This window comes from Oryctolagus cuniculus, chromosome 12 (genome assembly GCF_964237555.1).
Source record: "Oryctolagus cuniculus chromosome 12, mOryCun1.1, whole genome shotgun sequence".
NCBI lineage: Eukaryota > Metazoa > Chordata > Mammalia > Lagomorpha > Leporidae > Oryctolagus > Oryctolagus cuniculus.
Genome location: NC_091443.1, coordinates 64148032 through 64172551, shown reverse-complemented (window position 1 = coordinate 64172551; position 24520 = coordinate 64148032). Strand labels below are relative to the sequence as shown.

At 45.6% G+C, this 24520-nt stretch overlaps 1 protein-coding gene and 1 pseudogene across 3 annotated transcripts in view; both read left to right on the top strand.

The window, feature by feature from the left end:
- INO80 (INO80 complex ATPase subunit) overlaps positions 1–24520 on the top strand; it is a 148407-nt gene that overhangs the window by 81915 nt on the left and 41972 nt on the right. For all 3 annotated transcript variants that reach the window (XM_017348137.3, XM_002717971.5, XM_070054006.1), the window contains exons 25-27: positions 7896–8036; positions 17687–17912; positions 22228–22355. In XM_017348137.3, the coding sequence (XP_017203626.2) occupies positions 7896–8036; positions 17687–17912; positions 22228–22355 (495 nt within the window). The remainder of the gene's footprint in view (positions 1–7895; positions 8037–17686; positions 17913–22227; positions 22356–24520) is intronic.
- LOC127483697 (elongation factor 1-gamma pseudogene) lies at positions 8046–12235 on the top strand (annotated as a pseudogene).

Genomic DNA, 24520 nt, shown 5'->3' with positions numbered 1-24520 from the left:
ATTATTTTAAAGATAATGTTTTGGGCTGGCGCCACGGATTTTGCTGTGGCCCAGGAGTGCAGTGGAGAATGGCCCAAGTGCTTGGACCCCTGCACCCATATGGGAGACCCAGAGGAGGTTCTTGGCTCCTGGCTTAGGATCAGCCATTGCAGCCATCTAGGGAGTGAATAAGCAAATGGAAGACTTTCACTCGCTTTCTCCCTCGTTTTGTCTGTAACTACCTCACAAATACATAAATAAAATCTTTAAAAATACAGATGAAAACGATGACCATTCTATAAATAAAAAGGTGAAGAAAGTAAAAGGATTCAAGAGAAACTGACAGACATGGAAGATAGGCCAAGAAAATCCAAGACATGAATAATAGGAGTTGCTAAAAAAGGAAAACAAAGCAATGAAAGAGAATAAAAAACATAACTAAAGAAAGCCTTCCTAAAATTTAAAAAATAAAAGAAATTTAAAACTATTAAAGAAGCATATTGATGATAGAATAAAGGGTTGAGTTCCTGCCACCAACATGAGAGACTTGAATTGAATTCTTGGCTCCAGGCCTCGGCTTCAGCTGGGGCCATTTTGGGCATTTGGGGAGTGAACCAGCAGCTGGAAGATCATTAGGCTGCTGCCGCGGCTCACTAGGCTAATCCTCCGCCTTGCGGCGCCGGCACACCAGGTTCTAGTCCCGGTTGGGGCGCCGGATTCTGTCCCGGTTGCCCCTCTTCCAGGCCAGCTCTCTGCTGTGGCCAGGGAGTGCAGTGGAGGATGGCCCAAGTGCTTGGGCCCTGCACCCGCAGGGGAGACCAGGAGAAGCACCTGGCTCCTGGCTTCGGATCAGTGCAGTGCGCCGGCCGCAGCGGCCATTGGGGGGTGAACCAACGGCAAAGGAAGACCTTTCTCTCTGTCTCTCTCTCTCTCTCTCACTGTCTACTCTGCCTGTCAAAAAACAAACCAAAAAAAAAGAATTTAGAACTTTGAAGCAATTTACCTAAGTTGTCTGGTTAAGAATATCTCATTGGGATAGCCTTAGAAACTCATGACTGGAGCATTGGGAGACCACTGATGCCATAAACAGGAGTGTCAATTTGTAAAGTCAACAACAGGAGTCACTGTGCACTTACTCCTCATGTAGGATCTCTGTCCTTAATGTGCTGTACATTGAGATTTAATGCTATAACGAGTACTCAAACAGTATTTTTCACTTGGTGTTTCTATGTGGGTGCAAACTGTTGAAATCTTTACTTAATGTATACTAAACTGATCTTCTGTATATATAGATATTGAAAATGAATCGTGATGTGAATGGAAGGGGAGAGAGAGCAGGAAAGGGGAGGGTTGCAGGTGGGAGGAAGTCATCGGAGGGGCGGGGGGAGCCGATGTAGTCCATAAGCTGTACTTTGGAAATCTATATTCATTAAATAAAAGTTAAAAAAAAAAAAAAAAAAGAATATCTCATTGGGGTAGGCATTGTGGCACAATGGGTTAAGCCATTGCTTGTGACGTCCACCTCCCATATCTGAGTGCCAGTTTGAGTCCTGGATACTTCTGGTTCTGATCCAACTTCTTGCTAATGTCCCGGGGAAGCAGCAGATATGTGGGACATGCTAATGGAGTTCCTGGCTCTTGCTTTTGTCTTAGCCCCACCTTGGCTGTTGTGGCCTTTTGCAGAGTCAACTAGGGAATGGAATGTCTCTGTCTCCATTTTCCTTCTCTCTCTTTCACCCAGTCTTTCAAATAAATGAATAAATAAATCTGCTTTTTAGAAATAAAAAAGTATTACTCCATGAAGGGCATAGATAATTGGTGCAGCTGTTAGGTCACCAGTTGGGACACCTGCGTTCCATATCACAAAGCCTGGGTTCAAGTCTCTGTTCTATTCCTGATTCCAGTGTCCTGCTGTTGTGCACCTTGGGAGGCGGTGGGTTGTGCCTCAAGTAGTTGAGTTCCTGCCACCCATGTTGAAGACCTGGATTGAGTTGCTCGCTGCCAGGCATTTGGTGGTTGAGCCAGCAGTTGAGAACTCTGTTTATTTCTATTTCTTCTCTCAACCAGTCAAATTATCATCATCACATGAAGGGCTGGCAATTTGGCCTAGTGGTTAAGATGCTCGTGTCCCATATCAGGTACTTGAGATCAATGCCTACCTGCATCTCCTGATTTCAGCTTTTTGTTTGCAGACTCTGGGAGGCAGCAGTCATGGCTCAGTAGTTGGGTTTCTGCCATCCATTTGGTAGACCTATATTGAGTTTTCAGCACCCTGCTTCAGCACTGCTCAGACCTGGCTATTGTGGGTATTTGGGGAGTGAACTAATAGATGGGAATTCTCACTCTTTCCCTTTGAAAATAATTTAAAAGAATAATATCTCCTGAAATTGTAGTCAAGATATAGGTACGTGGGGCCAGCGCTGTGGCTCACTTGGTTAATCCTCCGCCTGCGGCCCTGGCATCCTATATGGGCACTGGGTTCTAGTCCCGGTCGCTCCTCTTCCAGTCCAGCTCTCTGCTGTGGCCCAGGAGGGCAGTGGAGGATGGCCCAAGTGCTTGGGCCCCTGTACCCGCATGGGAGACCAGGAGGAAGCACCTGGCTCCTGGCTTCGGATTGGCGTAGTTCCAGCTGTTGTGGCCATTTGAGGAGTGAACCAGCAGATGGAAGATCTGTCTTTTCTTCTCTCTTTCTCTTTAACTCTGCCTTTCAATAAATAAAATAAATCCTTAAAAAAAAAAAAAAAAGAAACAAAAGTAACCAGAAGTGTGTTTTCTGTGCTACAGTGTAGCAAGGAGTGTGCAGCTGTGGGGCCTGTCATCCTGGCCTATTTACTTTCACTTGAGATATTTGCATGGTGCCAAAAGACTCTTTTTCAAAGCCTAACTTTCCTCCTGTATGCTCATTATGGTTTTGGCAGCAAGATGCACACAGCTGCCAGTGCTTGCCGAGTAATGAGACATTCAAGAGCATGAGAAAAGGACAACAGAATAGCAAAAGCTGTGACCACATTGAAACCAAGTCACATCCCCCAAAGTGCAAGATTGTGTTTCCTTTTTTTTTAAAATGTTTTGTTTATAGCCAAAATAGACTAAGTAGTAAAACAAAAAGCCTTTTCTATCCTCTTACTTCAAGCATCCTGCACCATGATAAAAGAACACAATGAACACCTTTAAGGTATCTTCTGTATGAGATATTACATTTTCCTATATCTGGCAATGCCTAGCAGTTTGTGTCGTTATGTATAGGGGAATTGCAGTGCATGAAACCATGGACCACCTGTACTACAGAGGATTTGATAAAATTAATGTTAGGAAAAAATAATCAGAAAAGTAAATATTGGGCAAAATATTCTCCTGGAGAATTTTTTGCCAAAGCCAAAAGTGTATGTTGAACAGTTTCAATTAATGAGGTGTTTTTTTGTTTTGTTTTGTTTTTCCTGATAAAGATTTACTTACTTATTTGAAAGAGTTAGAAAGAGATCTTCCACCCATTGATTCATTTCACAGTCAGGACTTGGCCAGACTGAAGCCAGGAGTCTGAAACTTCATCCCAGGCTCCCACATGAGTATCAGGAGCCCAGCACTTAGGCCACATCAAGTTGATTTCCCAGGCATATTAGCAAGGAGCTGGATCAGAAGTGTAGCAGCTGAGAGACACAAACCAGCATGCCCATGGGATGCTGGCATCACAGTCAGGGACTTAACCCACTGTGTCACTTCGCCAGTCCCAGTGAGATACTTCTTACAGAATCTGGAATCACAAAGCCTGAGTTAGTGACTTCCAGTCAGAATACTATCATGTATCATACGTCATGTAAGACAACTGGCACTGTAGGTGGCAGCTTTACCTACTACGCCACAGCGTCGGCCACGCTAGAGGGTTTTTTTAAATCACAAATAATATATTTTGTTAAAAGGACTCCATAGTGTGAATGTTGTAACCTTTTCTTAACAATAATTAAAATGTTAAAGATAATTGGAGGGAATGTTCTTCCACCATTTATTTTTGGAATAAAGTAAGAAGCAAGTTTTCCTGAATTTTGCCATTTGAGAATACTCAAACTGAGGGTGACTGACAGATATATTATTTAGATACACTGCTCTTTAGGACGTAGCAAGGAGTCCAGGAATCTTTAGCTCAGCCACTGCTGGTGGCTCAACTACTTGCTGAAATGAGCAATGGTTGCTAGACTTGTATCATCTCTTCTTTTCACCTGCTAGGAATAAGAAGAGGAGCCACCGCTGATGTCAGGAATATACTTTTGGCAGCAGCCTATTTCAGAATACCTTTTATTTGGGTCCTCCTTCCAATTCCAGCTTCCTTCTCATTGCACCCTGGGAGGCTCAAGTACTTGGGAGACCTGAGTTGAGTTCTTGGCTCCTGGTCTTGGGCTGCCAGCTCTTGCTATTGGGGGAGGGGTGCATTTGGGTAGTGAATCAGTGGGTGGAAAATTCTGTCCATCCCCGTCTCTCCCCAGTCTTTCTCAGTGTCTCTGACTTTCAGATAAATATAATAATTTTGCAAATGTTTGAAACAGGCCGGCGCCGTGGCTCAATAGGCTAATCCTCCGACTTGCGGCGCTGGCACGCCGGATTCTGTCCCGGTTGCACCTCTTTCAGGCCAGCTCTCTGCTATGGCCAGGGAGTGCAGTGGAGGATGGCCCAAATCCTTGGGCCTTGCACCCGCATGGGAGACCAGGAAAAGCACCTGACTCCTGGCTTCGGATCAGCACGATGTGCCGGCCGCAGCGTGCCAGCCGCAGTGGCCATTGGAGGGTGAACCAACAGTAAAAAAAGGAAGACCTTTCTCTCTGTCTCTCCCTCTCTCACTGTCCACTTTTGTTTGAAACAAAATGGCTATAATTTTTAACTTTTATTTGTGTATTATCAGTGGGAATGTTTCTGTTATGTTCCCACCTATCCAGTATCCGTTATTGAAAGAAGAGGGTGACATCCTAATAATCTTCATAATGATCTTCACACTAGACAAATAATAATAGACATAATATTTAGGGAGATGGATGAACCTCAGACTATGATCCTGAAGAATTCATTTACTTCAGAAGAGTTAAGCCCTGTGTAAGTGGAAGAGCACTATCAGTGCTGAAAATGGAAGCTTTGAAGAGAGTTGATACCAAAGTTAGAACTGTCATTCTCCTGCAGAGGGTTGTGGTTGCTGTTCTGATCGTATGGTTTGTTTGACCTTATGCCAGTACATGCTAGTAAATCATGCATAGGGTTATTTAGGTTACCAGCCAACCTTCTTGAGAAACTAGGAAAACAAATATGTGAAGCAATTGAGAATGATGATCCAAAGATAAAATATCTAATATTAGGGCCACTGTTGTGGCATAGTGGGAAAGGACACTGCCTGTGACACCAGCATCCCATTTTGTGTATCAGCTGCTCCACTTCTGATCCAGGTCCCTGTTAATTGCCTGGAAAAGGCAGCTGAAGATGGCCCATGGGTTTAGGCCCTACCCACCCACGTGAGAGAATTGAATATGGCTCATGGGTCCTGGTTCTGGACTGGCTCAGCACTGGCTGTCATGACCATCTTGGTAGTAAACCAGCAAATGGAAGACCTCTCTCTATCTCTGCCCCTCTAACTCTGTCTTTCAAAATAAATGAATCATTTTTTAAAAGTCTAATATTATACTAAAGAATGAATTTCTGGGGCCGGCACTGTGGCACATCAGGTTAATGCCCGGGCCTGAAGCGCTGGCATCCCATGTGGGCGACTGTTCTAGTCCTGGCTGCTCTTCTTCTTCTTCTTCTTCTTTTTTTTTTTTTTTTTTTTTGACAGAGTGTACAGTGAGAGAGAGAGACAGAGAGAAAGGTCTTCCTTTGCCGTTGGCTCACCCTCCAATGGCCGCTGCGGCCGGCGTGCTGCGGCCGGCGCACCGCGCTGATCTGAAGGCAGGAGCCAGGTGCTTCTCCTGGTCTCCCATGGGATGCAGGGCCCAAGGACTTGGGCCATCCTCCACTGCACTCCCTGGCCACAGCAGAGAACTGGCCTGGAAGAGGGGCAACCGGGACAGAATCCGGCACCCCAACTGGGACTAGAACCTGGTGTGCCGACGCCACAAGGCAGAGGATTAGCCTAGTGAGCCGCGGCGCTGGCCGTGCTCCTCTTCTGATGTGGGAAACACTGGTTCACGTCTCGGCTGCTCCACTTCAATCCAGCTCTCTGCTGTGGCCTGGGAAAGCAGTAGAAGATGGCCCAAGTCCTTAGGCCCCTGCACCCGCGTTGGAGACCTGGAAGAAGCTCCTGGTTCCTGGCTTCAGATCGGCGCAGCTCTGGCCATGGTGGCCATCTGGGGAGTGAACCAGCGGATGGAAGACCTCTCTTTCTGTCTCTACCTCTGTAACTCTGTCTTTCAAATAAATAAATCTTTTTAAAAAATTTTTTTCTGCATCTCCCATGAGAATACTATGATCCCACTAAAAATTTTTAATATGTGACACTGCATATTTAAAATCTTTCCGATAAATGATTTATTTGGAAGCAGAGTTATAGATAGAGGGAGACACAGAGAAAGAAAAAGAGATTTCCCATTTGCTGGTTCACTCTGCAAATAGACACAATGACTGGGGCTGGCCTAGACCAAAGCCAGGAGCCCAGAACTCCATCAAGGTCTCCCACATGGGTTTCAGGTCCCAAGTACTTGAGCCATCTTCCTATGCTTTCCTAGGCATGTTAGCAGGAAATTGGATCAGAAGTAGAGCAGCTAAAATTGAACTGGTACCTATATGGGATGCCAGCATTGCAGGTAGTGGCTTAACCTGCTGTGCCACAACAGTGGCCCCTCCATGAATAATTGTAAACTAAAACTTTAACATGAGCTGTTAAGTCTGTTAAAATGTGAATTTTTAAAAAAATACTAGGAGAGACAGGTACAAATAATCTCAACCACTGGCTTATTCCCCAAATGCCAGCAACAGTTGGCCCTGGGCCAGGCTGAAACTAGAGAACTGGGAACTCAATACAAGTCTCCCACATGGGTAGCAGGGACACAACTGTGTGAGCCATCATCTGTAAAATATATCTTTTTGAAAGGTGTTCATCTAAGAGGAATATAATAGATATTTTCTGTTCTGAACACTTGTGTTGACATATCCAAATAAAGAAAGAAAACCACTACCCTTGCTACAACTACACTGCACTGTTTTGGCATACATGATGTTAAATTGCCTGAAAGAAATCATCACTGTTTTTAACTCAAGGTGTGAATTTGCATCCACAGTGTTACAAGTGAATCAGGTTCCCCTCGTGCGTGCAAGTTGTAGTTTTGTGTGTGTGTGTGTGTGTGTGCGCCTATTTATGATTAATAGTATCTCTTCTAGAAAAAGGTAGATTTAGGGGCTGGCACTGTGGCATAGAAGGTTAAGCCTCAGTCTGCAGTGCCAGCATCCCATGAGGGTGCTGATTTGAGTCCTGGCTTTTCTACTTTCCAAGAAGCTCCCTCCCAATGCACCTAGGAAAGCAGCAAAAGATGGCCCAAGTACTTGGGCCTCTGCACCACATGGGAGACCCAGATGAAGCTCCCGGCTCTTGGCTTTGGCAGCCATTTGCAGAGTAAACCAGCAGATGAAGGATGGGTCTGTCTCTCTCTCTCTGTATCTATATTCCTGCCTTTCTTATAAATAAACCTTAAAGAAAAAGGTAGAATTAAAAATGACACTTGATGAATTAGAAATGACACATTGATGAAATCACATTTTGAAGTTAACATGGTTCTAATTAGCAATTAATTGTTTATTTGAAAGAGTAGTATGAAAGAAGTGTGAAAGTAGTATGAAAGAGTATGAAAGAAGGTCTTTCATATTCTTCACAGATGGCATTTCATTTCGTTTTGTTTTGCTTATATTGAACATAATTGTCACTGGCTCTAATTCGTGTTTTTGTTTTGTAGTCGCTTGTTTTCAGCAGCCACTGTAAAGCAGTGAGTGGTTACTCAGACCAGATCATCCATCAGCGGAGATCAGCTACCTCCTCGCTTCGTTGCTGCCTGCTCACTGAGCTGCCATCTTTTTTGTGTGTGGCCAGTCCACGAGTAAGTGCCATGGGAAGGAAAGGTGAAATAAATGTTAATGGAAAAAATAAACTAGTTTTTAAAGGATATGTTTTTTTAAAAAGTTTTATTTATTTATTTATTTGTTTGTTTATTTATTTATTTTTTTTTTTTTTTTTTTTTTTTTTTTTTTTTTTTTTTTGACAGGCAGAGTGGACAGTGAGAGAGAGAGACAGAGAGAAAGGTCTTCCTTTGCCGTTGGTTCACCCTCCAATGGCCGCCGCGGCTGGCGTGCTGCGGCCGGCGCACCGCGCTGATCCGATGGCAGGAGCCAGGAGCCAGGTGCTTTTCCTGGTCTCCCATGGGGTGCAGGGCCCAAGCACCTGGGCCATCCTCCACTGCACTCCCTGGCCACAGCAGAGAGCTGGCCTGGAAGAGGGGCAACCGGGACAGAATCCGGCGCCCCGACCGGGACTAGAACCCGGTGTGCCGGCGCCGCTAGGCGGAGGATTAGCCTATTGAGCCGCGGCGCCGGCCCCTATTTATTTATTTTGACAGGCAGAGTGGATAGTGAGAGAGAGACAGAGAGAAAGATCTTCCTTTTGCCGTTGGTTCACCCTCCAATGGCCGCCACGGCTGGCGCACTGCGCTGATCTGAAGGCAGGAGCCAGGTGCTTCTCCTGGTCTCCCATGGGGTGCAGGGCCCAAGCACTTGGGCCATCCTCCACTGCACTCTCAGGCCATAGCAGAGAGCTGGCCTGGAAGAGGGGCAACCAGAACAGAATCCGGCGCCCCAACCGGGACTAGAACCCGGTGTGGCTGCGCCGCTAGGTGGAGGATTAGCCTAGTGAGCCGCGGCGCCGGCCAAAGGATATGTTTTTTAAACAAGTATTTTAAGCCATTTGGACCTTGAGAACCATATAAATCTTATTGTGTAAAGCGAGGGCTTCCATGATCCTGACCTTCCCAGGACAACATTTCCTCACCTTGAATTGTATTGACTTGAGAATAGTTATATGGTGAATAGTGTCATCCTCTCATTTAGTCTGGGACTGTGGATTACAATTAGAGCAAGCCATCTGTCAGGTAGATTAACTCCCAACAGCAGAGTCAAGGAAGAGGGAGCCATTTGTCACCCATATTAAGGTTTTTGAGGTTTTCCATAGAAGAGGACCAGATTTCCATTGGGGTGGGGATGGGAATTTTTTTTTCTTTAAAGATTATTTATTTGAGCCGGCGCCGTGGCTCAATAGGCTAATCCTCCACCTTGCGGCGCCGGCACACCGGGTTCTAGTCCCGGTCGGGGCGTCGGATTCTGTCCCGGTTGCCCCTCTTCCAGGCCAGCTCTCTGCTGTGGCCAGGGAGTGCAGTGGAGGATGGCCCAGGTGCTTGGGCCCTGCACCCCATGGGAGACCAGGAAAAAGCACCTGGCTCCTGGCTCCTGCCATCGGATCAGCGCGGTGCGCCGGCTGCAGCGGCGGCCATTGGAGGGTGAACCAACGGCAAAGGAAGACCTTTCTCTCTCTGTCTCTCTCTCTCACTGTCCACTCTGCCTATCAAAAAAAAAAAAAAAAGATTATTTATTTGAATGGTAGAGTTACAGAGAGGCAGAGGAAGGTGGGGGGGTCTTCCATCCACTGCTTCTCTCCCCCAGTGGCCACAACGGCTGGAACTGAGCTGATCCAAAGCCAGGAGCCAAGACCTTCTTCCGGGTCTCCCCCATGGGTGCAGGGGCCCAGGGACTTGGGCCATCCTCCACTGCTTTCTCAGGCCATAGCAAAGAGCTGGATTTTATGTAGAGCAGCCAGGGCTTGAACTGGTGCCCATATGGGATGCTGGCACTGCAGATGGTGGCTTTACCTGCTACGCCACACCATCGGCCCTGGGATGGGGATTTGTTCTGGCCTTATTACCTAAGTACAGTCTCCAAATAACAAAAGTAAATTTAACATTTTATTATCAAGAAGTTTCTGGGTCTAGTGTTTTCTGGCTTTCCTAAGCCACTTTACCCGGACTATGGTTTACTGTCTTATCCATCTGACAGGAGACTGACTGTTGCCCTGTGTTTGCCATTCAGCAGTTCTAACTCTTATTTGCGGAGTGGGGGCAATCTCTGTTGCCTTTTCAACTCTGAGCAGCTGCGTGGATCCTTCCTAATACCCTGTTTATCAAACTCGAGCTCTCCTGCAGTTGCTCACAAGCAGAGCTGCAAAGGCTCCCATTGGCACATTGGGATTGTTTACTTTGAATCTTTGTTGTATTTTACATTTTCTATACCACCCCATCTTGTTGATTGAAACCAGACAACAGCTCTCTCTTGAATCCACGAAGAAGTGTGTAAAGGGAAAAACAGAGAGAAACAGAGTAGAGATTTGGCCAGACCCTGGAGTTAGAGCGAAGAATGCATTTGTCTTCCTAGTGTGTTGCTTTCCTTTGCTCTAAGCAGCAACTCTCTGTTAGCCATAAAACTTGAAGAGGCTCACGTTTCTTATGCTTGGTGTTTTTATTAACCTGAGTTGCCTACATTATTAAGTTTACCAAAAGATACCATTTGGCAGGGGATCCAAAGGAAAATGTCGAATGGAATGAAATTCTATTGTCTGCTGCCCACCCCAATTTGTTTTGTCTGATGTTACACTGTATAAACTTGATTCCCTTGCCACTGGTTTGTATGGACAGTATAGAAAGTATTTGGGTTTTATTTGTGTCCTGTTGTTCTTATAAGCATTCTTGGTCTTGGAAGTGTACGTTGATGCAGTGAAATGCACTTTGTTCTAGGAAGCTTTACTTCCCATATTTTCTGTGTTTTGTTTTTTTTAAAGATTAATTTTATTTATTTGAAAGGCAGAATTACAGAGAGAGGGAGAGATCTTCCATTCGCTGATTTACTCCATAAATGGCCACAAAGGCCAGGGCTGGGCCAGACCAATGCCAGGAGCTTCTTCCAGGTCTCCCACGTGGATGCAGGGGCCCAAGTACCTGAGTCATCTTCTGCTGCTTTCCCAGGTGCCTTAACAGGGAGCTGGATCAGAAGTGGAAAAACTGGGACTCGAACCAGCACCCATATGGGATATCGGTACCTCTGTACTTCCAGTTTGGCCAGACCAACTGAAGTGCTGAATTTCTCCACAAATTCCCTGCTGGCAAGGCTCCAGCATTTGAAGTTGGTGATGGATTCTGTGTGTTTGAGAGCAGTGCCATCACCTGCTGTGTGAGCAATGAGGAGTTATGGGGTAGTTCTCCAGAGACAGCCGCCCAGGTGGTGCAGTGGGAGAGCTTTGCCAGTAGCCACATAGTAGCCCCAGTTAGTAGTTGGGTATTCCCCACCTTGGGCATCATGCATCACAGACAAGCCACTAAGAATTCAAAGCAGGAGGTGAGGCGAATTTTGGGGCTTCCAGATGCTTACTTGGGTGAGCCAGTGACACTGGCTGGCATCACAGTTGTCTGCACCCTGTTGTGACTATAGACAGGTCTTGGAGCCTTCTTTCCGGCAGGCTTTTTCTAGTATTAAATGTTTCCTCACCTGCACTTACCATCCCCACTTCTTAGCTGTCTAGGGAGGTGAAACTGTGTGAGAAGATGAGCAGTTTGATTTTACAAAGTTTGCAGAGAGCCAGTCTAAAAAGGACACCCCACAAAAAGAAGTCTCAACAGTAAGAGAAGAGAAGCCCCAGGCTGAGCAGAAAGAAGAAGGAAGCTACTCCAGTTCTTGGGGAAGAGGTGCACAAATGTGAGCAGGCAGTGACTACTGAAGCTAAGATGAAGGACCCCTTTTCTCACTGCCAAAGAGTACCTTTGTGTTGGGTGAATTTAAACACAAGTATTCCAATGAGGACATTGTCTCTGTGGCACTGCTGTATTTTGGGGAGCACTTTGACAGGGATGGCTGGTCCCTGTGGTATATTGAGTACCATTTCCCCCAGAGAGTCCGCACAGACCTTCTTAAGCTGCAACCTCATTGCTGGAATATTCCAGCAACTGGATAAGCTGAGGAAGAATGCCTTTGTCATTCTCTTTGGAACCAACAATAGTGGCTCCATTTCTGTAGTCTGTCTTCCAAGGGCAGGAGCTTGCCTTTCTGCTGAGACCTAGCTGCCTGTACCTGCCCTTCAAAAGGGGATTGTTGCCAGTGCTGTGGCACAGTGGGTTAACACCCTGGCCTGGAGCACCAGCATCCCATATGGGCACTGGTTCAAGACCTGGCTGCTCCACTTCCAATCCAGCTCTCTGCTCTGGCCTGGAAAAGCAGTATAGGATGGCCCAAGTCCTTGGGCTGCTGCACCCATGTGGGAGACCTGGAAGAAGCTCCTGGCTTCTGGCTTCGGATTGGCTCAGCTCCAGCCATTGCGATCAATTTGGGAGTGAACCAGTGGATGGAAGACCTCTCTCGCTCGCTCTCGCACGCTTTGTCTCTCTCTCTCTCTCTCTCTCTCTCTGCCTCTCCTCTGTGTAGTTCTTACTTTTTTTTTTTTTTTTTTTTTTTTTTTTTTACAGGCAGAGTGGACAGTGAGAGAGACAGAGAGAAAGGTCTTCCTTTGCCGTTGGTTTACCCTCCAATGGCTGGCGCATCGCGCTGATCCGATGGCAGGAGCCAGGTACTTATCCTGGTCTCCCATGGGGTGCAGGGCCCAAGCACTTGGGCCATCCTCCACTGCACTCCCTGGCCACAGCAGAGAGCTGGCCTGGAAGAGGGGCAACTGGGAAAGAATCCGGCGCCCTGACCAGGACTAGAACCTGGGGTGTGAGCGCTGCAGGCGGAGGATTAGCCTAGTGAGCCGCGGCGCCGGCCTAATGATCCTTTTTTTAAAATTTATTTATTTATTTGAAAGTAAGGGCCGGCGCCGCAGCTCACTAGGCTAATCCTCCGCCTTGCGGCACTGGCACACTAGGTTCTAGTCCCAGTCAGGGAGCCGGATTCTGTCCCGGTTGCCCCTCTTCCAGGCCAGCTCTCTGCTATGGCCCGGGAAGGCATCCTTGGGCCCTGCACCCGCATAGGAGACCAGAAGAAGCACCTGGCTCCTGTCTTTGGATCAGCACAGTGCGCCGGCTGTAGTGCACTGACCGCAGTGGCCATTGGAGGGTGAACCAATGGTAAAGGAAGAAGTTTCTCTCTGTCTCTCTCTCTCTCACTGTCCACTCTGTCAAAAAAAAAAAAAAAAAAAAAAGGATCATTAAAGGAAACAGAACATTCAAAACAAAACAAAATACAGAAACTGTGTTGTTGTTAGCAGAGGATACAATTCTACAGGTTTAATAAACTAAGACCCTGTGATGTCGTATTACCAAAAATCTGAAGTACCTAGTGCAGTTAGGCTTCTAAAGCTGGAGCAGGAACAAGCATGTTCCCGGGAAGGATGCACTGAGTGCTCGAGGCAGCCCCTGAAGGTCCTGAAGTTTCAGAGCTTAATGAAGCAAGAAAGGGGTTAGCTCTTGTGGGACTCGAGGGAAGAAGCATTTCCATTTGTGAGGACAGAAGAATGTTATGTCATGCTGCATGTCCCCCTGCTCTAAGCAATCGGGATGGCCACTTGGGATTGACAGAATGGTTGGAGGCTGTTGAAGATGGAGCTGACTTGGAAAGGAGGATTTATTCTAAGTATAAATAGACTTTTTTGCCCTCTTTTGGACCTCATGAGTACACTGCTTACGTACTTACAACTTGACATTCTATGATTCTGAATATATCTTGATCCAGGGCTCTTGGCCAAAGAAGCTTATCAAAACATTAAAAAATATTTCACTAAGAACTAGTTCTTGCAATCCTCCCAGTAATTCAGCCCTGGACTTGGAAGAGTATCAGCCAAATTAACATGGAAAGATAGGTGAAAGTTTAGAACTGGAGAAAGTTTAAAATTTTAAGCACCTAGAAACGAGTCCCAGGGAGAAACAGTGTTCTTTGGTCACTGTTCTCCTCCTAATCCTTCAGACTGATTTCTATCTGCTTCTTTGAGGTTTTTTTTTTTTTTTTTCTTTTCTTTTTGAGAATGTGGGCCCAAACTCTTTATGTATAATTCCAACAAATATTCTGTCCTTCTGCCCCACCCTAACCAGGACCATTATCTTGAATGGAAAATTGGTCAACATCAGTAACTCATGAGAAAACACCAAGTATGCTTTGCTCATCAAGAGTGTTCATGCATAAATCTGCAGTACAGACCAGTGCATCTTTAGTGTTCATATGAAAGTATAGCTGCTGCTGATTGTGAAGTTCTTGGACTCATGTCCTATATGACATATGTGCTATGGCTCAGAATTTTCTCAAGTACTGCCAAAAGAAGCCATGACAGAGAGACCTAATTTTTATCTATCTGCCTTTTTTTTAACAGGCAGAGTTAGTGAGAGAGATAGAGGGAAAGGTTTTCCTTTCTGTTGGTTCACCCCCCAAATGACTGCTACAACTGGCACGCTGCGCCAATCTGAAGCCAGGAGCCAGGTATTTCCTCCTGCTCTCTCTTGGGGCCATGCGGTTGCAGGGCCCAAGGACTTGGGCCATCCTCTACTGCCTTCCCGGGCCACAGCAGAGAGCTGGACTGGAAGAGGAGCAACTGGGACAGAATCCGGTGCCCCAATCGGGACTAGAACCCAGGGTGCCAGTGCCGCAGGTGGAGGATTAGCCAAGTGAGCTGTGGCACCGGCCGTCTATCTGCTTTGTGTTTGAGTCTTAAATTGTTTTTATAAAGGGTACTGGCTTGTGGCGCGGTGGATTAAACTTTCACCTCCGATTCCAGCATCTCATATGGCTGGTGCTCCAAGTTCAGCTATTCTACTTCCAATCCAGCTCCCTGTTAATGCACCTGGGAAAGCAGCAGAAGATGGCCCAGTGCTTGGGCCCCTGGACCCACATGGGAGACCTGGACAGAGTTCTAGCCTCCTGACTTTGGCGTGGCCATATGGGGAGTGAACCAGCCGATTGAAAATCTCTGTTCTGTCTTTCACTCTCTCTAATTCTGCCTTTCAAATAAATAAGTAACTCTTTTAAAAATCAAAATTAAAAAATCAGGGCCGGCGCTGTGGCACAGTGGGTTAACGCCCTGGCCTGAAGCACCGGCATCCCATATGGGCACAGTTCTAGTCCTGGCTACTCCACTTCCGACCCAGCTCTCTGCTGTGGCTTGGGAAAACAGTAGAAGATGATACAAGTCCTTGTGCCCCTGCACCCACGTGGGAGACCTGGAGGAGGCTCCTGGCTCCTGTCTTCGGATCGGCACAGCTCCAGCCGTTGTGGCCAATTGGGGAGTGAACCATTAGATGGAAGACCTCTCTCTCTTTCTCTTTGCCTCTCCTCTCTATGTAACTCTGACTTTCAAATAAATAAATAAATCTTTTAAAAAAATTTTTTAAGATTAATTTTTTGTTTGTTTGAGAGGCAGAAAGAACAAGGGAGGGAGGACCAAAGCCAGAAACTGGGAACACAATCCATGCCTCCTTGGTGAGTGTAGAAACGCAGTTCCTTGAGCCATTACCCCTGGCTCCAGCACGCTGGAACCAGGTATCAGATCAGGGTACTCCAGTGTGAGACATGGGGATCTTGATTGCTAGTCTAAACAAACATCTGCCCCTGTACTTTGGTCTTCATCAATGTTCACGTGTTAGTAGGGAACGTGAATATGTTTGGAAGCAAGAAAACTGGTGGAGAAGAGCAGATAAGAGCTCCTAGTGGTGTTTAGATAAACTGCTTCTGTGGAGTCCTTTGCTGTGACCCTCTGTAGTTTTGCATCTGGACCGTAGGTGGCACTGCTCTCTTGCAAACTCAGTTCAGTTTCATGTCCAGGCCAGCGTGTATTCTCTAGTTATTGGTAAATGATACTCGAGTCACCTGCAGACTCTTGGTCAGCTGACTAACTGTTTATATGCCCCAAAGCAGTATTTCTCAAGGGTTGGTTTAATGAAGCTTGATAAAAACCAAAATTTAGGGGCAAACATTTAACCTAGCAGTTAAGACACTGAACACTCATGTCCCATATCAGGGCACTTGGATTTGATACCTGGCTCTGACTCTTGACTCCAGCTTCCTGCTAATCCAGGTCCTCAGAAGCAGAGATGATGGCTCAGGTGACTGGGTTTTGGAAGTGAATGTGCATTTTGGCTTATCTGGCTGGTTAGGCGGGTGTCTCCTCCTCCCTTACTGCTCCATGTGTGTCCCTCCAGAAGCTGCAAACTTGGTTGAAGAAGACAACCTTCCCCATGAGAGGAGGGCCAGTCTTTGGTCAAGTAGCTGCACTCCCCTGCTAGAACCTCTAAACAAGCTCTCAAATGACTGGGTTCCTACCACCCACGTGGGAAACCTGTATTGAGTTCTGGCTCTCATCTTTGGCCTAGCCTGTGCTGTTACAGGCATTTGGAGAATGAACTAGTGGACAGGAGCATTTTCTGTGTCTCTCAAATAGATATATCAAAATTAAAAACAGCAGTAACAAAAACCACCACAATCTATTGGTCCCTCCATAGACCTTCTGGATCAAATTCTGTACTTTTCATCTGCTCCCAAGGAAGTTCTTAGGCATTTCAAAATGTGACAGCCATTACTATAAAGATAGATTGACAAGAAATAAAAAAGTTAATGGCAAAGTAGAAATTTCTAAAGTGCCTAAATTCTAAGAAGAAGAAATGTTTACGTATAGTCAGTATTTTATGTCCTGATCTGTTCTGTACCTCTACCCTTACTCCCTCCCTGTACTAGTTTCTTCTCATCTCTTGGTCTGGTTCCAAGATTCTTCTGAGCAATTAATTGCTTATAATGGGCTTTTAGCATTTTTTATCAGCATGGATTTGGCAGATAACATAGCCTCCATGTTTTAAGAAAAATAGCCTTGTCATCTTTAACTGTTCTTCATCAGATTTCACAGCCATCTGCATAGACAGCTGCTTATTAGAGCGGGGACAGACCCAGATAGCTGAAGAAGGGAAAATCCTATGTTTCTAGATTGACACTGGCAGAGCCACATCTGAGTGTTGTTTTGCACCTTGTGATGAGACAGGAATTTGTACGTAGCCTCAGCCGAAGTCAGGAAATGAATCTGCTGCTCTGCCAATTGCTTCCCTCTCCTCAGCCCTTCCCATTCGCCCTTCCCGTTCATAGGGTGAAAGAAAGCCTCTCTTATCTTGCATTAGGTTTGCTGGTCAGCAGTGTGATCAGGGAAGAGGAGAAAGAAGTATTGATAAGCCTGGGAGCTTTGTCACAAAAGCATTAAAGATAATTGCAGATGTGTTAGGCCAGTATTCTTTAGTTCTCCCCTGATGACTAAGTAGCTCCAGCTCCTTCTCTGTCATCACCTTTATGCATGACTAATAGAACAATATTACTTTAAGTAAAATTATAGTTAATAGAACAATATTATTTTAATATTTAATAATAAAACTATTGTTTTCTAAGAATAATACCCAGCAATGAGGAATGGTGGAAGTTGATAGGGGTGTGTGTGTATGTGTGTAATAGAAGTAATGATGATACCATGTTTTATTGAAGACTCCAGCTGTCTTTGGTTCTTGAGTTTGTATGCAGGCTCATTTGTAGGAGGTTGTCCTGTTATCGCTAAGTCAATCATTAGGGACAGCTTAGTTCATCAGAACAGGGTATTTAAAACCACTAGCCTAAAAATTACCCATTAAGCTTGATTTCCAAATTGAGGTTCCCAAAGGGTTTAGTGTGTAGAAAAAGTGAAAGAGCCATCTCGTGTCTCTTAATGCAGGTCACCGCAGTGCCATTGGATTCTTACTGCAATGACCGAAGTGCAGAATATGAGCGGCGAGTTTTGAAGGAAGGAGGCAGTCTGGCTGCCAAGCAATGTTTGTTGAATGGGGCCCCTGAACTGGCTGCAGACTGGCTAAATCGGCGATCCCAGTTCTTCCCAGAGCCAGCTGGAGGACTATTGAGCATCAGGCCTCAGAATGGCTGGTCTTTCATCAGGATTCCAGGTGAGTTCTTCATTCTCTTGGAATATGTTCCCAGCTTTGGCAAGGGAACTTATAGGTAAAAATTCCTAGTAATTTGTGCTTTTTGTGGAGAGAAATGTTTTTAGATTTGTGCTTTAAAATTCTCTTTTGACAAGAGAAAAAGGAAGTTTTTTTTTTTAAAGGGTAGAGATAAAAATTGGTAGGAAAGATTCCAGGTCTAATAATTACAGTTGTCTTGTGCTGTTGCCAGTGAAATGAATGAGAATGTCGGCACTCACAGAAAGCCTAGTTTAAGTTTCGTAAACAGTGTCCTGCACGCAGCACTAGAGATCTAAATGATAACAAGAGGAAAAACAGTGTGTTTTGTGCCAAAACATTCGCGGATTCCCAGACCCCCTAGGGTCAAGGTTGGGAGTTAAAAGGAAGCTAGGTTTCCATCTTCGCTTTACTGAGACTACTTTTAAGGAAATTGAGCACAGAAAGTTCATAGACTCATATTCTTTGTTACACCTGCTAGCAAACTAGAGTGGTAGCTTAAAGCTAGAATCAGTTTTGGTTGTCCAGATTCTCTGATGTCTTTATTATATGCATCTTTTTGGCATGTGATGGAAATAAACTGGAGCTAAACATTGAAAAGAGGACATACGTGGTATTTAGATTCCAGAGTAGAAGGCCTGGTTTTCCCACTTGATGTAAACTTTGCAAGGGTCAAGAGGCTTTGTGTTAGCTTATAGTAGCTTTGGGAGTTTTTTGAACTGGAACCTGCCTTTTTGAAAGCAATATTGCATATAGCTCTGTAGCTGACTTAGTATACATAAAAGCAAGGGATGAAGATATTTTGTTTGAAAACCAGGAGGAGAGCTTAAGGGTAAAATAGGCTGGTCTGGTAACCACAGAATCCCATGTAAGAGGTGAGAGGTATTGGAAGAAGCAAGATAGCACCTTATTTCTTCTTCCTTCGGTCTTTATTCTGGTTCCTGCGTTCCCAGTACAGGAGTAGAAGGCTTATTGCTGGCGCTGTGGGAATCTCTTGTGGCTTTTCCTGTTCTTTGAAAGAAAAATGGACCTTGTTTAAATAGCAGGAAGTGTCTGAGTTCTTTTTGCATCGATAAAAACCACCAACCTCACTGGCTGTTTACTGTGAGAACCAACCAGCTCCTCACTGACCCCATTGTGCTCTGCAGACTAGTTGGGGCAGGGCAGTGGGGTGGGGGAGCCACTGGAACCTGTACTTTATCTCTCTTTCCTCTATGCTTTTTTCATTTTCTGTTTCCCTGGGAAGGGTTGATTCCATTTACATCCTTGAGAGACTGACCATAGCCCCTAGGTTTCACACCTAGATTACTTCTCTGTTTCAGCACTAGTATGTATGCTCCCTTCAAAAAGCTCCTGCCTTTGGAAAAGGAGTGATACTATTTAATATGTTACTTTAATTGTACTGCCTTCACTACAGTCTTTGTTTTTGTCTCAGAATAGGATCTTATTTGTGGACACTAAGAACCTGTATCTAAATGAAAATATTGTAAGATTGTACCACAGGGCCGGAGCCCTGGCTCAATAGGCTAATCCTCTGCCTTGCGGCGCCTGCACACCGGGTTCTAGTCCCGGTCGGGGCACCGGATTCTGTCCCAGTTGCCCCTCTTCCAGGCCAGCTCTCTGCTGTGGCCCAGGAAGGCAGTGGAGGATGGCCCAAGTGCTTGGGCCCTGCACCCCATGGGAGACCAGGAGAAGACCTGGCTCCTGCCTTCGGATCAGCGCGGTATGCCGGCCGTAGCGCGCTGGCCGCGGCAGCCATTGGAGGGTGAACCAACGGCAAAGGAAGACCTCTCTCACTGTCCACTCTGCCTGTCAAAAAAAAAAAAAAAAAAGATTGTACCACAGAATTGCAAGAAAGATTATAAGAGAGTAGGACGGGTGCCTGCAACATTTGTTGAGCTCCTGTTTAAAGAAGGAGCTGGGCCCAGTTTGACTTGGCAGAATCAGCTTGATTTCTAGGGAATTGTGCTCCTCTTGGCCCGATGCCCTGCTTACTAACAGGTGGTGCTCTTGTCCAGTACAGCTTCACTAGCTCCCAAAAATTGTACCATGAGTGCCAGGCTGAGAAGACACCAGTGTGTACAAACAAACCTGTTTTTTTATACATGTTTTTTTACCATGGGCAAATACTAGAAGTTGATTTCCTCTGTCTAGCATGCTCACCAGAGAAATATTGTTCATAGCTGAAGTGTGTTTCTTCTTCCAACTTTTTCCTCCAGATAGTCTGTAGTAAGCCAGTGCATCCACTTCCATCTCCTCCACCTATGCAATGGCATGCTGACAACTGGTACCACCTCTTGCTTCCTGTAGGCACATTAGAGCTTAATGTATGCGTGTCTTCCTAATCCTAGCCTCAGTTTATTCTGGTTAGTAAAGTGAAATAGTTGTGGGAAGTAGAAATGTGTGACTACTGTTGAATCATGGTTTTGAAATAAATCAGAACTTCTCAAAATTCCAGCAGAAGACAGATTTGTATAGGCTTTAATAAATGTGCTGAGGGGGAAGGCATCTGGCTGGAGAGAACCGATAAGCAGGCTGCCGAAACCTGATGAGTTTAGCTTGCACATGCTCTCTTGTTGGCTGAGTAATATATAGGTGACTTTTTTCACTTCCCTGTGCTTTTCATGAGGATACAAAGAAATACAACGTCTGAAGCTGATTGGTGGTTCTGTGGGGAAAGTTTAGAAGCTATTGAAATCTGTAGACCCCAGGCAGTGCAATTACAGGGGAAGGGTAATTGTGATAAGAAAACCTGAAAGTTGTTATGAAAGCCTGGCTGCCTGCTCAGACTTGGAGTTTATACAGTCCTCCTTGTCTGGTGCCAGGGAGAGCGCTTAGCAGTCATTTGTGTCCCAGCTGCAGTCATGTGATTGTGTTGGTGAGGAGACCAACAAAAAGAGGAGCATTTCAATAATCTAAACAGGACCAAACAAAGACACTGAACAAAGGTGTGTGCCGCAGCATCGGGGAGGGGTGGTGGAGGGAGCTCTGGGGCCTGGCAGTGTTCCGAAGGTGGGAGAGGGCAGGCTGCAGTGCAGACGAGTAAACATCCAGGACCTGGGGCTTGGTAGCAAAACAGCGACTGATGATTTGTTATGGTGCTGTCAGCACATCCGTTCTCGTTGGGTTTATACAATAATTGTGCACTTGGCAAATAGTGGCGAGAACAGAGAAATGACGACTGAGAACTCTTGGATTGCTCTCAACAGTCAGCCTTTGCAGTTCTGAGGAAAACCTGTGGGTTCTGACCCAGAAACCAAGCATTGACGGTGTGTTTTCCTAACAGTTTTCTCTTTCTTTCAGCTGGTAGTTATCTGTGTAGTATCTTTATACTTTCTCTCTCCTTCCCTGGGTTCCACAGCCCCCTCCACACAGACTGTTCTGACCCCTTCAGCCTCATCTCTCTCCTCTAATGGCAGCAATTGTTCAGGGCCTGTTTATGGACCAGTCTGCAAACAGGAAACTCTCCTTCCTGAAATAGGATGGGAATTGAATGATACTGAATGGATAAGATGAAAATTTGTCAGTTAAGTGTTCTTTAAAGATCTCCGGCTGAAATGCTTTTCTTATGGGAAGAGGAAGGAGAAAGCCTAAGTTAGTGAGTAATACAACTTCATTTCACAGAACCCTAAAGTCATTCTTTATGCAGACGTGAACAAGCCCTAGTGCCTGTCTTGAATTACAACTTTGGCTAATGATTTTTACCAAACAACCTATTTGAAATCATCCAGGAGAGAGTTCTGATTTAAAATTTAGAGAGAAAAAAGGTCGAGAGTGGGTCATTTATTTCCATTTCTTGATATTTATGTGTTTCAACTTAGACAGGCACAGCCTTTGTTTCTATACATTTTCATACTCTTAGGACACACTTAACCCAGAATAGCAGAAACAGATAAAACTAGAGATAGAATGAACCCTCCCCCACCAAAAAAATGCCCAAAAGATTTTTCAGGTTATTGACAGCAGATTTGATGGAGTCCTCACTGAGGTGACTGCATGGACCTGGTGTCCTTCAAGTAGGCCTGTGGGGCAGGGAAGCTTTCATGCGCCCTAGCAACAGATGCCTGATTAGGCCCTGTTGGAGGGAATCCATACCTCTTCCTTTAGGGATACATCTTCCTGGAGCGCTCCTGGAGTTAGAATTTCACAAGAATTTGCATTCTTCCTCTGGGCACTTTCCTGCTCCTGTGATGACAGGCGTCATAGTTGTAATTTTGGCTGCATACAGCTTTGCAGTGAGTGATTGTGTTGCTTCAATTAAAAACAGTTTCCTCCACCCCACCCCTTTTCTTCCCCCTAGGCAAGGAGAGCCTCATCACTGACAGTGGAAAGCTGTATGCCCTTGATGTCCTCCTGACTCGGCTGAAGTCTCAAGGACATAGGGTCCTTATCTACTCCCAGATGACCAGGATGATAGACCTGCTGGAGGTAGGAGAAGGATCCTTGGGGATCTAGAACACCTTGGCTTTTATCAAAAGTCAGTCCTGCTTAATGGGAATCCTCCCCAAAAATCCTCTTTGTGTAAAGGGAGCAGAGGCAGCTCCTGGAAGATGGAACACCCCTTTGCCCTTCTTTTACTATGAATCTTGAAATGTCCACTAAATTGTGTATGGAAAACATAATCTGGGATTATTTTTCTGTGTTAAAAACCAGAGAGCAGAGCCGGCGCCGTGGCTCAATAGGCTAATCCTCCACCTTGCGGCGCCGGCACACCGGGTTCTAGTCCCGGTCGGGGCACCGGATTCTGTCCCGGTTGCCCCTCTTCCAGGCCAGCTCTCTGCTATGGCCAGGGAGTGCAGTGGAGGATGGCCCAGGTGCTTGGGCCCTGCACCCCATGGGAGACCAGGAAAAGCACCTGGCTCCTGGCTCCTGCCATTGGATCAGCGCGGTGCGCCGGCTGCAGCGGCGGCCATTGGAGGGTGAACCAACGGCAAAGGAAGACCTTTCCCTCTCTGTCTCTCTCTCTCACTGTCCACTCTGCCTATCAAAAATTTAAAAAAAAAAAAAAAAAAAAAAAAAAAAAAAAAAAAAACCAGAGAGCAGCTATTCAACCTGAGTTAATGTAGTCTTTCTCAATTTGTCTACATATTAGAATCACCTGGGAAGGCTTAAAAACTACCAATGGGTGGTTGACATTGGGCACAGCAGATGGAGCCTCAGCCTGAGATTCTGTATTCCATATTGGAGCATTGATTTGAGTCCCAGCTGCTTCCCTTCTGATCTAGCTCCCTGCTACTGTGTTTGGGAAAGCAGCAGAGAATGCCTCAAGTACTTGGGCCTCTGCCACCCATGTGGGAGACCTAGATTGAGTTGCAGAGTTCCCTGGCTTTGGCCTGGTCCAGCCTTTGCTCAGCCCTGGCTGTTGAAGTCATTTAGTCATCTGGGCAATGAACCAAAAGATGAAAGATCCTCACCCTCAAGCTCCCACCCCCCACCTGGCGCTCTGCCTTTCAAATAAACATCTCTCTTTTTTTAAAAAAAGGATTTACTTATTTATTTGAAAGGCGTAGTTCTTATAGAGAGGCAGAGGCAGAGGCAGAGAGAGAGAGAGAGAGGTCTTCTACCTACTGGTTCACCCCCTAGATGGCTGCAATGACCAGAGCTGCGCCAATCTGAAGCCAGGAGCCAGGAGCTTCCTCTGGGTCTCCCACATGGGTACAGGGGCCCAAGCACTTCGGCCATCTTCTGCTGATTTCCAGGTCATAGCAGAGAGCTAGATTGGAAGTGGAGCAGCTGGGACATGAACTGGCGCCCATATGGGATGCCAGCACTGCAGGCAGCAACTTTAACCATTATGCCACAGCACCGGCCCCAATAAACCTATCTTTAAAAAAAGTTGATGTTAGATTCCATCCCTGGATGGTCTTATTTAGTAAGTTTGGAATGAGTCCTGGACATCAGGATATTTAAAAACTCTTGGGTTGATTTTAATATGCAAAAAGGATGACAAATGCTAGGTTTAGTGATGAAAGATAGCGCTATCTTACTGTGCAGGGCAGGTTTTGTTTCTTGAATTACTTCCATGTTGAGATTCTCTCTTTCATAGAGAAAGAGGAAGTCATGGATATAGAAACTGGAGGGTGAAATGAGAACATATAATCATAGACCACCAGAGTAAGTATAAGAGAAAGTTCAAAAGGCTAGTTGTTCCTTGGGTTCTTAGATGTGAGACTTTGTTTTTCAGTCCTGCTACTTTGGGGAGCAGCAATGAGTGAGTAGCAATTTCATAAGTAGACTATGATCATCCCTGTCTAAGAATAAGGGAACAGGGACCACATCAGTGCAGAAGGAATGCAGGTAGCGGCAGGGAAGGGTTTTAGCCTGTTTGGAAGCCAAGATTAACTTACTGAATTCTGCAGTAGGTTTTTCTGAATTCTGTAGCAAGTGCTCTTTAATAATAATCTGGCAATTTCTTGTATTTAGCAAGAGATATAACAGGTGATATGTGAGGTCAATATAATCACTAAGTCTTGGATATTATACAGCTTTTGGCCCCTTGAATGTTGCCAGTAGGACAAACTTTCTGGTCTGTATTTTGTGTAGGTCATCTATTTCTAAATACTTATAAGTGACTGTAAGTCACTACAGGAGAG